Raw genomic sequence first — 19,594 nt, forward strand, 5'->3', positions numbered from 1 at the left:
TTTTCACTTTTAACTTTGTCTTTATTTACTAGAGTCTTTGAATGAAAAATTGTATATTTATTAACCAGGTGTCTTTTTGAATCTTTATACTGGATGTTCCACAAAACTGATCCAATTACCAACAGAACGAAACTTTCCTTAGGTATATTTGTTTCCATTTCTACAGTTTGTACTGAAGTCTGCAATATTTTTATGAAAAATCTTATTCCCTACTAACCACATGTTTTTTGCAATTTATGTACTGGGTGTTTCATAAAACTGACACAGGTGGACTAGGTTTTTCCTTTTTCATTTAACCAGATGCCTTTTTTGGAAGTTTGGAAGAAACTTTTCTTAGTCTTTCCCCGAGCGGGGCCTACTCTTTTTTGAAAAACGTTCTCATTAAACTTTTATATACGGGGTGTTTAAAAACTAAAGTACAGGGTGTTTCAAAAAATGTTATATTTACTAACCAGCGAGGAGAGCACCGCGGAGCGGTGCTCGGGCCGCGCGCAGCGCGGCTCGAGGGCCAACGGCCCGAGAGAAAGGTCAAACTCCGCGCAGCGGAGTTTGCCTGCCTTTCTAGTATCTACTACTAAAATTATAATTATACTAAATTAGTAAGATAGAAGTGTGACTATGTACATACATTTTGTTTGTATAGCTAGGGAAAAATAACTAGGTACATCGTACTAGGAGATTATTTTTTTATTTGTCTGCATCCAGAACCACCATGAGTTAGATCTGTACACCAAATGCTAGCATAGCTCGAAAATCTAATTTTATCTTCATTTTAAAATGAGAAACAAAACAATATGCATAATAACTGTAAAAACAATATATAAATGTTAAAATTTTACGCGTAGGATAGGAAATCTAAGTTTTATGGTGATTCGTTGAATTTCTGTGCTTGTGTGTGATTAACTATACAACAATTTTTTTAAAGGCTAATATAAGTTGCTGCGATCATTTTGTCACATGTGTAATTGCAAATACTTTACAGTTAAAAAATACTGTTTGAGTATCAAAATTGTAAAATATAAAAACGAATATTAATTATTTTATTTCACATATTTATATCAATTATGGTACAATGTATGATACTGGCTGATACAATTTGGGCAAATGATTTCCAAGAGGAGTTTTGGAGAAAGTGTGCTTATTTTTTATAAATGTAATTTTTCAAAAACATTACGAATTGCAGAAATATAAAAAAGATTCGGAAGAAATATTTTTTCGTTCTTTTATTAGTTTAGTATAAATATTTGTTAAATGCTAATTATTAAAGAGGGATGTCATTCACTACGTCGCACTATTACTGAGTCAGCCAGAACCCCTTTCGGAATGGGCGAGCAGTCGAGGTCAGCCTATGGAGCGCGGTCCGCGGGGTCAACGAGCACAGGAGTCAGCAGAGTCCCGACATAGCAAATAAACAAGACAATTCTGTCGTTTGAGAGAATAAACCGATCGTTGAAATTATGTGTTTTAATTGGGGGTGAAAACCCCCGGGTCTTTATCATATAAATAAACAAAAAACTGAAAAGAGTACGATTGCCATAGTTGACGGAGACGATCAGCAAGACTTTTAGCAGTAGGAGGCATTCTAATTTAAATGGTGACGACAGTTCCAGGCTGTAAATTTAATAAAACTTTTCCAGATTTGATCAGAACAAATTCTTTACTAAAATATTACTTAATAGCCGCAGCATCTATTACTCTCAGTTTAACCCTCCCTTGAAAAAAATTCCTGTCAGTCGTAATTTTGTCAAAGGAGGTCTAAATTTGGATCTATCACCAGGTTTGATTTTTGCAATTCGAGGCACCCCGTGGACTATTAGTTGTCCTTCACATTTGACTATTATTTATCTGCCAATTTTTTCACCAATTACACAGAAGGCTCGAATTTTGATGGTGATGGGTAATCCCCTATAGTGAAAGTTGGTTCGAATCGTGAGAGGAAATAGTTGTATTTCGCAAAGGGCGCCGCATTCCTCCCCTGCTGCGAAATAAGTCATAAAGAAGGTAGCGGCGATGAAGTCGATAAATGTGACGTCGACGTCCGTCCAGCTACCGAAGGGGATAAGTGGTCGCGACTATTTCACTTTTGCGGGGATATATTGTGGTATAAAACAAAGGTCAATTCCTGTCGCACCTCTCTGCGGGTGTCCTTGTCGTTTATGTTTAGTTTTGGGTCGACATCGGCGGTTTTTACCAGGCGCTTCCGGAAAAACATTCCGCCACCGGCCTTCATTTACTGATGTAGATGTTGAATTTACATGGAATTATTTCACAGTTCCAAAATAGTAGGTAGTAATTCTCATTAATAAATCAAGCCGCAATTTTACCAAGTTGATATGATATGATATGAATATGATAAAATAATTTTGTGTATTCTCTTCATGGAAGCTTCAATGTGCTTATTTCGCACAGTGTATCGATAATGCATTCAGTCTGTACGCTTGCACTTGGGATGTTCGATTGCGCCCATTTCTGTATTTGCTTGTGTGACGATATACCGGTTTCCAGCTTAGGTATTTCGTTTCGTATCATATGCGTGCAAGCGGGAAAAAAGTGTTAAGATTTATAAATTTTAGTTATTCCAGTGCGTTTTTAAAAGAAGAGTCGTGTTTAACTGTTAGTAAACGAGTAAATTTAATTGATCAATAAATCCAGGATATTGTATGATAAACAATGTTTATTAGGAATCGAGCGCTAAACGGTTAAACGGATATCTCGGTGAGTAATGCCGTGGAAATGCGCATTCTTTAAAGTGGTGAAACGAAAAATAAAAAAAAGAATTACCTGACAGGACCTAGATTTTAATTTAAAAATAAACTTTTAAAGAAAACTCAAACTGCAATCGCAGAAGACGAAAATCTACTTAGATCTGAAGAGTTTTACTGCATAGTACATGCATGAAACGAAAGCAAAGATAGTATAAAAAGAAAGAAGAAAAAATAATTGAGTGTCCAAGGTTCGGCAACATATAAATATCAACAGTAGACGAGAAGCAATTTTAAAATGATTTTCTAAAGGATTAAAGGCATATCCTGGGAAAGGACGGCGAGTCGCTATTCATAAGGATATGGACAGTGAGGTATTTAAAAAATGGTTTATATCTACTTTGCCTCCCATCTAACCTGTTGCAGGGACTGCCATGGAAAACGCGCCTTACCATAGTCGACGAATAGAAAATTGCTAACATCTGTATGGAGAAAAGGAGAAATTATGGAATGGTTGAATGGGAAATATGTTGAATATAAATGCAGGATGTAGGAAGTACAATTATTAGTAATTGCACAAAAAGAAAAAGTCAAATACATGAAGTATGCAGTGGACGAACTGGGCGAAACCTTTGGTGTTACACTTATTCGATTGCCACCAAACAACTGTAAACCTCTTTGACCTGATTTGGGTAAATATAAAAACTTACGTGGCACGAAATAACACAACTTTTAAATTATCAGATGTAGAAGTAAAATTAAACTGGGAAACTGCGGAGACATGGAAAAGTACGAAAATAAGAACAATGAATGTCGGACCTCGATACAAGGGTTGAAATTATAATACATATAACAACTTATACTTTTAGGCGACAATAGTGATAGAGTTAGAAACAGTGATAGTGACAGCGACAACAGTAACAAGTGATTTTAGTGATTTTACTAATCCTCATAATAGTGGTTCTTAGTGTTTCATCGGTGGGGCATCTCATTTTTCAGTGATTTGTACCTTTATTAGTTTTAGTGATATGACTGATTTTGAGGCGCCTTACTGTTACACTACGTAAGTAGTCTAGTTAACGAAAGCAATGGCTATGTCCCATAATAAAAAAAACAAAGAGGTGCACATGGGTGGTACTAGGCCATTCTTGCCTACGAGGGCAAAATTGCCACATACATAATTTAGTGCAAATAAAAAGTACATACTAACCTGTTGCATATTTAAATGACATGATTTATAATGACAATTTAGCTTTAAGGTGGCCATATTCCCGGCCGAAAAATAGTGAAATTTCTGGCGTTTTTAGGTACTGAAATCTTTGAAAGTAAAACGTGTAGAACAAAAGTAAGCACAAAAATAAAATCCTTGATGTTTTGTTTATTCATTGTTACCATTTAAATTTACTCAAATANAAAGTGTGAAAATAATAACAATGAATGTCGGAGCTTGATACAAGGGTTGAAATTGTAATATAACAAATTATACTTTTCTCATTTTTCAGTGATTTGACTGATATTGAAGCGCCTTACTGTCACACTAAGTAAGTAGTCTAGTTAACGAAACCAATGGCTATGGCCCATAATAAAAAAAGAAAGAGGTGCACACGGATGGTACTAGGCCATTCTTGTCTACGAGGGCAAAATTGCCACATACATAATTTAGTACAAATAAAAAGTACATACCAACCTGTTGCATATTTAAATGTACCAAAAAGTAGATTTATAATGACAATCTAGCTTTAACTAAAATCGACATAACTATTTGTTTCTAAATTTAATAATTTTTAAACTGACACGCCATATCCGTATGACTTACATCCGTTGCACGAATCTGTAAGTTGAGAATGAGTCACTGTTTACAATTTTGGGAAGTAGAAGGGGTCAACTGTTACAAAAGTTATTTGACGTCAAAGATGATCTTTTATTACAGACCATTTCCAATTAAAACTTTTGTGCCTCTTGGGTTTTCTCGTATTCACCTTTCACCATTAAAAGTCCAAAATTCATGATTAAGTTAGGGCGTTGTTAGCAGCGGTCACAAACAGTACAACTTAAGATTTAACGTCACTGGTTATTTCTTTTTAAATTATAACTATGAACTGTATTAAATTTGAACTTTATATCTAAGTAGTTGATCAAAAACCGTTTCAATTCCAATATTTGAAGAGTTACAGAGCCCTTAGCAATTGTTTTAAGGAAAAAAGTTGCTATCTTTTTTTGGTTTGTATCAACGAAGATATGTTTGATTTTTAAGTATTTTTAATTTTCTTTTTGATTATAATTACGAGTCACAGCAACAAATACGAAATATAGCTGTGGGTCCTTGAAGAAAATTGATCTTTCCGACCCCTTTAAGGTTACAATAGAGGAAGATAATTTGGTTAAGTAAACCACTGTGTATATTAAAAGTCAATCTCTATCTAGGTCAAGGGTTACCTACCTGAAATCAATACAATCTATTTAGTCATCAAGTAAACAATACACTTTGGAGGATATGAAAATAACGTTTCAATAGATTTGTTTCTGCAGTAATCTCCAACGGTTTCCAGTTGTCCAGAACATGCGCATTAGGAAATTACCGTTTCTGCCAAACCAATATGAAATTCTGTGGAATCTGGTGTTCGTGCAAGGTTTTCAAACTGTGACATAACTATGGCGATCATACTCGTTGGAGATTTATCTGTATTATATTCCAATTATTCAAGAACAGATTTGAAGTTATACGTATATATCTTTTTCTCTGTTGTCAGTTTGTTATCCTTATTTCAAATTTCATTGTCAATACAAACTATTCATCATTCATTACTGAACTGTTAGCAAGTAGTCCACAATGGCACATCCGCAATAAAAACAGTTTACATACTATCAGAAATTTACTGCAGAAACAAAGTTAACACCAGCCGAAGGAAACAATTTTGCAAATCCACACGTCGCATACTACTGTCAAGGAAATGACAAACTAATCTGAAATGTTTTGATTCCCTATGATAGTGTAAAATTTTACACACTACACTATATTACAACACTGTACGTAGTCTTCATAAATGATTACAAACCACGTGACCAGTAATTTTGTTTGGAACAATAAATGTTATTTTTTGAAGTTAGCAGTTATTATCAGTTATTTAAAACAATTTTTTAACAAATCACTTTCTTAAATTCTTTGTGATTCAGCGGAAATACGCGTATTCACGATTAGTTTTAAAGAAAAATCGCTCCAAATGGAGCAACGTAGCAACAAATGCTTTGATGTTTTCGTTTTACGAATATTACCTCTCCTGTACTTGTTGACCTGTGTTTAAACAAAGACATCAAAAAAGATTAATCTGGTGAAGTTTTACAAGAAAACCTCTTTTTATGCAAAAAATGCCGTTGAATCAATATCTAACAGAGAATTTAAGAAACTACCTAGCGAAAAAATAAGAATACGTATCTCGATCGTCCCTTCTCCTAATGCGCTTATAATTAAAAGTAAAATGATTGCCGACTTGGAAAAATAGATAGTAATCAGCGCATCAAAATCATACCCATATTTATAGCGTTTTTTTTTGTTTTCTTTCATGAGTAGAATCATCTCTTCAAATATACAAGCAAGAATGTCCTGTGTAACTTATTTTTTTTCCAGATAACTGAATTATTCTCTTTATCCGAATTATTACGGGCATCACTGGGGATTTTTCTCGAGGCTGTTTTTATGATGCTTTCGTAAACATGTTGCGGCGAATTCGTTCGCTTACACAATCGTCGAGAATAATAAAGCTGAAATCTACTCACGTAGGTGTCGTCACAACACTTCCAGGGGTGAAGGGGGAGTCGTTTGCGTCGAAGAAGTCGTCCTCGCCCTCGGAACTAGAATATGACATGTCCGGAACGGCTAGCGATGTCGCCGTACCTGGAAAAAAAATTAGATCAAGTATTTCACGTTCTCTGGCATTAAAATTAATCTCAGAAGATATGAATTCATTTTGCACATAATTTCACGAATCAAAATACGTGATGAAAAGAAAAAAGGGTATACTATGCCCTGCGTTGTAACTGTCAGGACTCTCCGAAAATTACCTCTAATTTTGGTGGATTATGTTTCGGTAATCAGGAATCATAGTCCAAATACGAGTAATTGCAGACCTCGTTCAATAAATAGTTGCTTCTGTAAAAATTACATTAACCCTGTAAACGTACTTGGTTACAGTTTAGACAGTATAATACAAATCAGTAAGGACATACATCTTTTATATAAACAAGTTTTAAGGGGCTAAAAAATTACGACTATGAGAAAATCAATCACATGAAAAAGGAGTAGATCCTTTTCTGTTCAGTGGGTCTATGAATACGGGATTTTTAAATTTATTAGAACAATTGTTTCTTTGTATGCAAAATATTATGTTGTTTCAAATAAAATATTCTAAAGAAGTTGACTGGCAACAATATTCTTATCGATAACCATCCTTTTAAAACCGTACTGATTTGTGTTACAATGTGGTTTAGATCAGTTGTTCTTAACCTTTTCGAAGTCATGGAACACTGGAGTTCTGGAGTAGTGGGGAGGGTAGCAAAGTTACAGCACTTAGGCCCCTTGTACTTCCTCCCATTAGAGAGATCAATCCACCTGAGTCGCCAGCCAGCCAATTACAGTGAAAAAGGTGGTGACGTTGCTCAGGGGGATCTCTCTAATATAGGCCATTGAAGGCCAGCGTTCTCCCAACATGGACTTTCTTTCACATAGTACATGCAATACTGCCTCGTCTTCCTGTTCACAGCCCCTACAAAGAGGCGTTTCACACTTCCCCATATTGTAAAGGTGTTTCCTTAGCCAACAGTGTCCAGTTTGAATACCTGTCACCAGGCGAAGATTTGACCTAGACATGGCCAGGTATTTTTTGGCTGCGTCTTTGCTAGGATACACTAAGAGCTCCTTAGCGAAGTGACAGCTAATTGTTTCATCCCACCGTTTCATGAATTCTTTGTGAGTGTCTTCCTTAATAATTCCAGCAAGTGCTGACAACGGAAGCACACTGGAGGGACCGGGTCCAAAAATGTTGAGGACCGATGCGCTCCTGGCTAGCTTGTCAGCTTCTTTATTGCCATAGCACCGCTCGTGTCCCTTTACCCAGCATACAGATATGCTGTTAGAGGCCGAGGCCACAACCAGTGCTTCATGGCATTCCCATACTGTCCTAGTCATTATCTTATGATTACGCAAGGTCAGTAGTGATTTTCTACTATCCGTGAAGATTCTAATGGTTTTGCCCGTAGTATGCCTGCGGGCAATTTCCTTCGCGGCTATGGTTATGCCTGCTAACTCCGTTTGTACAACGGTAGCATGCCTATCCATTGCCCACTGATATCGGATGTGCAGGGATCTAGAGTATATTCCACATCCTGCACCCTCCTTCCTTTTTGATCCGTCTGTGAAGACGCTAATTACATCTCCACGGGCGGTTTCCTCTTGTTTCTTAGCGAGTATGGTGTAGAGTTTGTCAAATGCAAACCGGGGAGAAATACTGTCAGTGTCTGCCTGCAGAAGGGGCGTCTTCCTGACGACCTCATTCCATAGGCGACTTCTAACTTCTCCGCATCCTACATCCGGTTTTAAACCAACGTTCTTGAGGCGAAGCATAGTTGTCAAAGCCATTTTTCTTAGATAAATATCCAGAGGTGGCAGACACAGCTTTACCTCCATTGCTATGGTGAGTGTTGTTCGCATAGCTCCAGTTATGCTCAGAAAGGCAATCCTTTGTACTTGGTTGAGCTTTTGTCTAGCTGTCGTCTGCTGGGATTTCGGCCACCAGACGACAGCCCCATAGGCTAACTATGGCAGTGTATATCCACATAACCACGTTTGGTTTCATGCCCAAGGTTTTGCCAACGGTACTGCGGCACTGCTCATAGGATATGTACGCCTTTTTTAATCTTCTTTCAAAGTGAAGATTCCATGTTAGCTTTTTTACGAAAATACCAGCTGCAAATAACCAATTCCTTATTATCAATAATAACGATGAAGTTACGTTCAATTCAATTTCATTTATTATGAAGGTAAACAATTTCTTTTCGCAATTTTCTTTCATTACATGATATACATATTTTTAAGACCCCGAGATAAGATATTTTTAAACAGATATTGGAGCTTTTTATATAAAGAGCAGATTTATTTTTAAATCAAAGCAACGCCAACGTTGACAAATTTTATCCGATTATTTCGGGTGCTTAACTTCTTGGTAATACTCAAGAAACACATAACGTAGATCGATACATTTCAATTACTATCCATTCAATGTTCTTGAAGTTACAAGGGTAAGCTTAAATTTAATAACTCTATGGTTTCAAGTAATCTTTGAAGCGAAGAGTTAAACACCTGCAATATATTACATGTACAACCGTATAATCAAAATTATAAAACGATCATGGTTAGTATCTTTATGTAATTGGATATCTTGCCAAGCTGGAAAGAAAATTAAATTAAATAAATTAGAAACGTTTAGTAAATAACCCCTTTTGTCAAAAGGACCGGTCAAGAGTTGATTTCATAAACTTAGTTTTCCCAAACAAACAACGTAAATAAGATAATACGGCCGACGAAAAAAAGTTTTTGTCTTTTAGATCAGACCCGACTTTTCCTATGTATTTTGATGTTCTGAAAACGAATTTCAGGGTTCGGAAAAATTCTACCGGAAGGGTTTTCTACAAATCATCTTCAAATGTGCGATATTTTAGGTTTTCGGGCATTTTTTAGATAACCTCATGCCATTCATCAAGACTTGTGTGATATTGAGTATTGGTTTCGCTGTACAGCAAGAATAAAACGCTCTCTCAACGGTAATAATAAAGTATTTTATTGAAAACTAATTTGTATAGAAAAAGACATGTTGACGGGGTGAGTGTTCGTTGGAGAGTGGTCCTCGTGTGAAGTCGTTCGCAGAAGTACCTGGTCCTTGGCACCACTCTGCCGGGGTCGTCTTCCGGGAACCCTGGTGCGTCTGGGCGGCGTCTCGCTGGCGCTCTTGACGTTGTACTTAAAAATGGGTCATTTGCGGCCTGTGTACCCACAATATGAATACATACGAAAAAATCGCACCCAGATAGCGAGTAATGTGGGTGAGGAAGGGCAGTAATCTGATTTTTCGCACAAAACTGACGAAATGCCAAAACTGCGTATGCGGGCACATTGTCATGGTGCAAGAACCATGAGTTGTTTCGCCACAACTTTCATTGTGCCGATTATTTCACGTAACTGTTGGATTGTTCAAGGGCTTGCCGACAAACGTCCACACGATTATTTTTGTTGTTCGGTCATCAGGAACAAATTTTGCTGTAACTCGATGCAAGTTTTCAGTCAAGATTTCATTTCATCACCCAATTGAGATGCTAACCTCTTTTGCAATTTCTCGACAGTCAATCGGCGATTTGCTTGCATCAGATTTTTGACTTCTGAGCGTGGGAGTCATCAGTTGATGTCGAAGACCTTCCTGGTCGAGGATTATCTTCAATTGACTGACGATCAAACGAGAAAACCATTCGTAGTGCTTGTGTCAAAAGTTGAAACGTTTCCGTGAAAGCTTCCCCGTTTCTCGCAAAATTTTACGATGAAAACCACACATTTGAAAAATTGTCACTAACGCTTAAACACGTTGCACTCAAAAAACAATATCACTTAAAACTAAATGAGATTCAACAATTCAAGAACATGTGGTTACAGAGAAGGTTACGCGCAACGCAATACTGCCAACCGCATGTCACTAAATATCTCTATTACCGCGTAATTCAAAAAGTTAGTTTTCTGTAAAGACTTCGTATAAGCAGTCAAATAAATTGTCATTTATAGAGAACAACTTTTTCACAAGAATGGCGATCTTTTATGGTATTTGTAGGAACTTCAGAAAATAAAAATTTTGTAACTATTTAACTAAAACTTTTGTTCTTTTTGAGATTTATCTAGTCCAGTGAGAATACAATTTAACTCTTTTTTCATAATCATTCTTTCACTTATTAATTATTGTTTTTCTTTAGAAATATTGCATAACACCTCTACTATATTACTTAATAATACAGGAAAAGGTCAAGAGGGTCTGTCTAATTGTTGAGATTGCCCACAGTTTTAGGGAAGTTAGGCGCTTAGCGGACAGGTGGCATTAACGTCATCAGATCTAAGAAACCATGCCTTAAAAACAATGTTGCTTTCCGTTAATAACAACCTTTGTAGCATTGTTGCCAACATTTTCGCAATGCATAACATCTACCGAAGTTTGTGAAGAATTTGCACAAGTTACGGATGTCTCTTCTTGTAAGGAACAGTTATATTTCCTTGGATTTTCCTTGCAATATCAAGTTTGTTAGATATAGACTCCCCAACATAACTTTCTGCTACAGAGGAGTTCTTCCATCCACCATACCATGATGATTGTAAGATCAGCAAATTTATTGGCCAATAAAGTTGTTGAAGCGCGTCTCATATAATGGGCAGTGTATGCTTCTGGATTTCCGATATTCAGGAATGAAGCAGCTATTCAGGGTACCTTCGCAATGTGTTGATTTCACAAGGCTGAGAAGTACATTTTTAATTGATGTATCTTAAAAAGAATCTGTCTTGTGTTAGGCAAATTGGGCTAAGAGAAATACATTTTCTGCATATTTTAACAGTATTCACACAAAATCCTTCGTCTATAATTGTAAATTTTCTTGAAATGCCCGTCTTGGTGTCAGGTATTGAAACAAGTAGGTAACTGCCAACGTCCTGTACGTCACTAATTTTTAAATTTGTCAATTCGAAGCATCGACAGGCACCAGAAACCCCAATTACTAGTGCAACCCAAAATACTTCAAAGTTCACTATATATATACCTAACAACATGTAAAAGGTAAAGAGATATTACCGTAATCATTAAATATTCTTTATAGGAAGCCTCAGTCAAAAATTCTTCAATATGTGCTCTTTCCAATATTGCAGCTTTTTTCGCTCACTCTTCAAAGAAGCAGTAAGCTTGTTATATTTTCCAATATCTATATTTTTGTAGACCTTTATAGTAGCCTTCAACATCGAATAGTTCGACCACATAGATAAAATGTCATATTCTTCTTCAAATTTAAAAGATACGATAGCATGACTTCTTCATTTATTGTCAATACTCTCCGTTTTTCCTTCCATTCGTTAAATTCGGCGAACAGTTTTTCGTAATGTTCCTTGGATTTCGCTGTCAATAAACGGAAAATTGCTTCTTCAGCTTCTTCAAAAACAGCCACAGGAACATAATTACTTTCTCGCATTTTTCCCAAATTCAGATAGCAAATTCAGATAGAACTGTTTATTAAATAATTGATAATAAGCAACGTACCATAGCAACCAGTAGGTATAACAAACCTACCACGTTTCATTGAGTTCTAGTAAGAAATATCAAGTCGTTTAACGCTCGAGTTAAAGACATCAAAATATGTGGGCGTCAGCTCTTACTTTCAATTTAAAATCAATGATACAGGCACACAAAAACAAGTTTCATGTTCGGTAGACTAGACCCCCACACATGTATTTTGAGCTGCAGAATACGAATTTGACATGCGAATTGAGCCACCAGGTCAGGATTTTTTTCTAACCTCAAAAACTAGTTATATGTATATCTGACTTCACGAGAAACAACCGTATGAGTAATAATTTAATGAAAATGAGTACTCAAGTAGGTAATACTCGAACATTCAGGTTAGAATTCCGACATAACCTTGAAAACATGCGTGAAAGCATTCGACATGTTTAAATTATATGAAACGCCATACTCACACAAACTGTACCACTAAAAATTTCTTGATCCACAAAATGAACAACACGCTATTTCTTATAAAACTATCTGCGGTAGAACTGCCGATAAACAGCGATATTAATTCTGCGGCGTCGGCATATACGCACCCATTTTCTTAATCTAATCCAAACCGTAGAAACTACTGCAAGCTTATCGCACGTTAATTTCAGCGGCAGTTAATATTCATTAACCGCGCATAAAGGTAGAGCTTCAGGGGGCTAAGTAGGAACACATGCATGCTGAAAATCAAAGCGAGTACCTTGTCACTTACTACGTAAAACGTGACGAAATTGCACAGGAACTGCAGCATGGATGGGTCTCATTCAACGGGAAGTAATTCTATTAAATGCGATGGGACAGATATTGGATTAATTCCCTATTAATGATCAGCCAGATTTACGGGGTGAGTTAGAAAATTTCTACGTGAAACAATATTTTATAAATCAAAAAGCATGTATATGGTATGGGTAGAATATGCACGGTTAAGCGATAATCTGTGAATGGTTACTTAAATTCTATTGCCTATAGGTCCGGGGATCGAGGTGGCCATTTTAAAGGGACATTATTTCTTCTACCTATCCACCTGTTAGGATAGTGCTCATGTAAGTATTGCCTTACCGATAAGGCAAAATGGGGAGGGCCCACTCATGCTTGAAAATCGTATACATTCGTAATGTTATCGGTAACTCTTCAGACAGATAGGGTAATCTTGTTTGGAGAAATTCTAAATCCATCAAGTTTAAAAATCGGTAAAATTGTACAAGAAACATGATGTTCATTGCGTTGAAAATTATCGAACAGTTACTTTAACATCGGGATTTTCTAAAATTTTCGAATATAGTTATTTATACCGTTTCATATCATTTCTTGATAAACATAATATAATTTCACATAACCAGCATGGGTTTATAGCAGGAAGGTCTACTACCACTGCTATGGCAAATTTTTACAGGAAGGTGTTGGAATATATTGAGGCTGGCGAGTGCCCTGTTGGGGTATTTTGTGACCTCAGCAGGGCATTCGACTGCGTTGATTATAAAATATTATTATTAAAACTATCATCATATGGTATTCGCGGTTTGGCTCTGAATTGGGTTAGATCTTTTATATTAAACAGATAGAAATATGTTAATGTGACCCGTTATAAAGATGGAATTGCGAATAGAATAAATTCGGAGCGTGCTTCTGTTAATTTGGGGGTCCCACAGGGTTCGATTTTGGGTCCCATATTGTTTTTGCTTTACGTTAATGATTTCGCGAAAATAATTGATGACGCTTGTTTAACAATGTATGCTGATGATATATCTCTATTAATTTCTCATGTAATAGATGAGTCGTTACAAGTCAAGTGTAATAATATACTTAATGACGTCGAAAATTGGTACGCAGCAAATTCTCTCTATTTTAACGTCAATAAAACTCATTATATAAGTTTTCATAATTGGCAGAAGCAGTGTGCAGGACTAGATATAAACATCAATGATATCTCCATTTCTAAATGTAAGAGTGCTAAGTTTCTGGGTTTGCAACTGGACGATTCCCTCAATTGGAAGGAACAATGTAACAATTTAACATCGAAATTACATTCACTGTGTTATCTTTTTCGAAATTTGAAGCGAGTACTACCGTGGGAAACAGTCATGGGCCTCTATTATGCACAAGTCAGTTCTAGGCTGAGATATGGTATATTTTGGGGAAATTCTGTAGCTGCGAAAAGTGTATTTGTGGCACAAAAACGTATTCTTAGATATATAGCAGGTGTAAGAAGTAGACAATATTGTAAAAATATTTTTAAGGAATATAACATATTAACGCTTCCGAGTCTTTACATCTTTGAATTATGTGTTTTCTTTTTCAATATCAAAAATAATTTTAACAAAGTATGTGCTTTGCATACATATAAAACTAGACAATGGAATACTTTTTGTGTGCCTTATAGTAATTATAATGTGTCTATAAAGTATTCTTTTGTGTTTGGACCCAGGGTGTTTAATAACTTGCCCTTGGAAATAAAAATGATTGAGAATCTCGGTAGGATTAAATCTAAGTTAAAATATTATTTAATTGACAAATGTATATATAACATTACTGAATTCTTCTAGTATAAGAATTTATGGCTTTTCTCTTCCATTTTTTTTTGTATTATTGACTATTCCCATACTTTATTACGTCTCTAAGGAAAATAAAGGTTATTTATTTATTTAAATAATTTTCTGCGTTCAATGTAGCAGGTAATATAACAGGACCAATTAAAATACTACTAATAATACCAGCTCAAACATTAATCTTAAATTCATGTTGGAACCGTCTTTTACTGATTCCATGTGGATTTTCATCACAATAAACATGTTCATTATGTGAATTAAAAATACCCCTTCTAATAAAAGCGGTTTCGTCTGTAAACAGGATTTTCTTGTGGGTCCTCTCTATTTCCCGAGTTCCTGAATACTTTGACTGAAAGCAAGACGTAACAGGGGATCTATTGATAGGTAAAAGTTCTTGAAAGTGGAATGGATGTAATAACTGTTCTTTTAATACTCTGCTAACGGAACTTTTGAAAGCCAACCTCTGCCGCTAAAGGCCTTGTACTTACTTGCGGAATTTCTTCGACCCTTTCCAAAATTTCTTCCTCTAGCTGAATAGTTCGCAATAGCAAATATTTTGTGATTTGGAATTCTTTCAGCATGTGTTCGAACACTAGCAGAACAATTTCCTTCACAATAACTCAAAACTAGTAACATATCAGTTTGTTCAGCAAGAGTATAAATTGCAGCCAACCTTTTAATTATTGTTATGAATTTGTTTGCTATGTGGCACCTCGTACTAGACTGACATAGTTATCTTAAATTGATTTTATATTATTTAATGTGTAAAAAATGCCAATTTTACTCGAAATCCATAAACGACATCAAAATTGTGTAAGAGGCAAAAAATCTTTTAAAATAGTGCTTATTTTTAAAAATATAAATTCTGTCGTCACTGACGTACACACAAAAAGTTACGGCTAACAGTTAACAGAATTACAATAGTAGGTATATAAAAAATTTGTTTTTTAATATTTCTGACTTGGTAATATTAACCTATTTTATCATTTTATTTCAGAAAGAAAAGCATATCATCAGCTGTTTTTAAGAGTGCTATGAATTTGAAGTTCACAGATGTCTACTTGTTCTTTAACATTAGGGGCAAGTTAGTGCAAACAACAAAATAAACTTGCTAATTGATACACCAAAAGAAGCGTAACTGCTTTCAAACAGAACTGTTAGCGATGCGGCGTTCTTTATGTAAAGGACTGAGAACGCATTGCGGCAAAACGTTTCGCTGTCATTTCAGATTTTAAAATTTAAAACAGAAACGGTACGTATGTCTCTGACAACAAAATAGGAGAAAAGTTCATATAAGGATGCTTGGGAAAGTAGCATAATCTGTATCAATTTTCAGTGTTCTTTTGTTTGTAACTACCATATAAAGGATGTTCAGGAAGTGGTGGGCAATTAGGGCTTGCAAAAATAATGCTGCAAGGTTATGTAATTTTTTAAAAGTTATCAGATCTTTGAGAGTGTGGAAAATATCGGGTTTTCGTTATGACTTTTATGGTTTTCATTAAGTTTGGTTAAATTTTGGGTAAAAGCTATGTTATTTGAAGCAATTTTTCATAATAATAAATTTACTGATAGCAATTTCGTATAATAGTATTTTTATTACGTATTAAATAATACTTGAATAAACGGTGCAAAACACACCTTGTTATTATGTTTACTTTCCCAGAAGGTGAATGATATTAATGCCGAAATGGACTTAATATCTTTTATTAAAGTGGTCTTAAATTCACCCTAATGATACAAAAGTGCATCTTTTATTTGAAATTTAAATATTTTGTATTATTCATATTATCAATGGATAGAAGAATCCAAGACACCCTGTATGAACATTAAAAATTACACAAACATTTTCACTAACTGAAAGTATCTATTCTATTCCTTCACGCAATAAAGTTGTTAATTATCGGACATAATAATAATTACTAACTATCTGAAATATAACTGAAGTTTTCTGAAATCGAACCACGAATTTTGAAATTTAATTAACTTTCTCTGAAACGGGACTGATTAATGTGAAATATAAATAACGCCTCACGGAACTAAATTTCCTAAAATGAAATTGAAACTAAATTGACTGTTTCTGTAACATATCTGGAAATGGTGTATAAATGTGTATAAATACATAAAATTCCTGCAATCATACTTACAGGAACAGAAACGATTGCAGTGATAAGGAATGAAGAGTCTCCTCGATTGGGGGTTAAAATTACATTCGAACAAAAATCCATTATAAATTTCCATGAGGAATTCCAGGAACAGCAACCCACTTAATCTAACTCCAAAACGGCAGATAGCTCTAGACTCATTTAATTCTATTCAAAACGCAAATTATCCTGAAATTGACAACGTACTGACACGCCACTTAAACTGTCACAATGTTTGTGTCACGGCTGTGTCGCATCGAGCTTTTCAAAACAAAAGTGTGTGGGTGGCTCTCACTGTGAGGAAGGAGTATACTTTTATGCTCATTCACGATTTTTTTTTTAGTTACCAGTGTATCGATTGGATCCTTTCCCATTTGTTCGTAAATAGTTTTTCAACAGATCTGAATATATTTAAAGACTATTGTGATTGTCACATTATTTCTAATACATCAGTAAAGGAAAAGTAAGAATATACAGGCTGTTCCAAAATTGCGCTCTTCTCAATATTCCTTAATTTTGCAAATTATGGACACCATCTTCAAACCTGTTCCACAGTTGTCCCTTATGATCAAAAAAAATCACAGGGATTTAAGTCAGGTGGACGTGGTGGTCAGTGCCTATCCATCTGCCTGGGCCCTGAAAATATTCTCCAGCATTGCGACTGAAGTGGGGTGGTGCTTCGTCATACACAAAGTACATGTCATTACGTAGATAAAGTAGCATATCGTCAAACAATTCTGGCAGAGTAAATTTAAATAACTATTGCCATCGAGACGATTTGGCATCTAATAGGACCAAGCAGAAAGTTATTGATACAATCAGTCCACGTTTATACTGAATTCACGTTCAAAATGTCTTTCCATAACGACAGGGGGATTTCATCTGCCTAAATACATTATGCTGGTTAAGGATATTTAATATCCAACATTTCATAAAACCCGATTCGTTCATGAAAAGAATTTGGAAATTCACATCTCCAGCTTTGTGTTCGCAAATAATCTGCGACGATTGAAGACTAGCGGCAGGATCAAGAGGTGGAAGTTGCTGAACTCGTTGAATATGAAAAGGATGAAATAAGTTTTTCGAAAATTACTCTGTTTCTGTACTTTTGGAAACTAGACTCCATCTGTGTCCACCTCTTCTACCATTTTCAGAATTTCTTCTTCCTTGGTGGGTGTTCGAACTTAACAAGAACATCCGGCTGTAGGTACCTCTGTTAATTTTAAATGACAAGTGTCTCAAAGACGACTTTCAATATTTCTGGAAGTTCATGATCTGGGATCGATTGATTCGGGTATCTTTCATGATATACACGCACACTTCTTGAACCGAATTTGAAACGTTCAAATAAAAAATCTCGCGCGCGATCGAGAGCGACATTCACGCGCATGCGCGGGCCGGGCGCTCTTTCTTCCGCGTGCAGGCTGTTCATTAACGTTAACTTTTACTGCTGCTAGCGCGTTTATTACATGAACTATCAATGTAAAACTTTCTGAAAATAAATATTTAACCCTTTCTTTAATTGTCTCTAAAATCCCTGTCCGATACGTCCAATAGTTAATAATCAACGTTATAAAAAAGCTATCTTGGGAACAAAGAGGTATAAGTGATTTCTCTTTTTTTTAATTATCGTAAAAATAAGCTCTATTTAATGCAAAAAGAGCGAATTCCCGAGCGGCGTTTACCTGACCCTAGGACAATTTGTTCATAACGCTGTGGGGGCTATTTAATATCCACTTTTTGAATCTTTTTTCGAAACATTTCTTAGGATCAAATAGAACCTATATCTACGATATTAACTTTTAAACTTAACGTTTAGTAATTAAACAGACAAAAAAAATTGAAGCAATTGCAAAACCCAAGACAAAATTAAGAGTAGATTATTTCAAGGAAGAGGGTATTTTTCACAGTTCTGTTAATCCAATTACCTACTTCGTTTACTATGTCATAAAGCGACCTAAATGGAGATACTGGTACAACAAATTTCAATAAAATCTTACATTTGAGTCACAATTTTTTTGTCAACTTTGATGTTCTCTAACGAGTAAACGAAGCAACATAAGATATAGGTAAGTTTAATTAAATCTGCATATTTTGAACGTATGAAACTGTGGTAATTCCATGTACACGGAATATTGGGACACCCTGTAGGTCAGCTATTAGTCAAATATGAAAGAATAGTGATAAAAATATATTAGGCATGACTAATGCAGTGTGTTTGACGCGATCGAGTTACATTATCGCTTTAAACATCGCGGACTCTATTACGTAGAAAAAAAATATTCATCTAAAGTGGAAATATGTCCCGACGTGCTTTATGCATCACAGTTTCAGATTGTACATGTGAGGACTTTTATTACATTAATTGTTACACGTATAAAAAAGTAAAAACTGTAATGCTAATACTAACATCAATCACGTTTCTTGGGATAAAAATTGTTATGCCCAATATATTGGGTATTTAACGGGAATTACTGGATCTTTCTAAATCTAAAATGTTGCTTAAATGATATTATTAGAACTGTTGTGATATTTGTACAAAAACCAGAGAATTGTTTATTTCGTCAGCTGTACCAGTTACGGTATAATCGGTATTAGTGAAACTTGGTTAATATATGAGGGCGTGCCCAGTTCTGAATTTTTGTAGTAATGTGTATGACGTAATTGTAAAGATACTGATTTCAATGCAGATAATAAAAAAAGAGATGGAGGTGTACTAATAGCAATAAGCAAAAAATACTATTCATGTTTTTTGAGACGACTGCTACTTGCAACACTCTTCCCGACATTAACTTTAATTATTATTGGTGTTAGATTGAGGTTGGGTGAATTTTGGTTCTATGTTTTTAGTTTATGTGTTACCA

The 19,594-nt window shown here is 35.3% G+C and overlaps 1 protein-coding gene across 1 annotated transcript in view; it reads right to left on the reverse strand.

The window, feature by feature from the left end:
• Positions 1 to 6,472: 6,472 nt before the first annotated feature.
• The window catches only part of LOC108907143 (oxysterol-binding protein-related protein 9), a 120,961-nt gene continuing 107,839 nt past the window's right edge, over positions 6,473 to 19,594 (reverse strand). Inside the window, exon 8 of the mRNA XM_018710687.1 lies at positions 6,473 to 6,594. Within this exon, the coding sequence (XP_018566203.1) occupies positions 6,473 to 6,594 (122 nt within the window). The remainder of the gene's footprint in view (positions 6,595 to 19,594) is intronic.

Source organism: Anoplophora glabripennis, unplaced genomic scaffold (assembly GCF_000390285.2).
Source record: "Anoplophora glabripennis isolate ALB-LARVAE unplaced genomic scaffold, Agla_2.0 scaffold388, whole genome shotgun sequence".
Lineage (NCBI taxonomy): Eukaryota > Metazoa > Arthropoda > Insecta > Coleoptera > Cerambycidae > Anoplophora > Anoplophora glabripennis.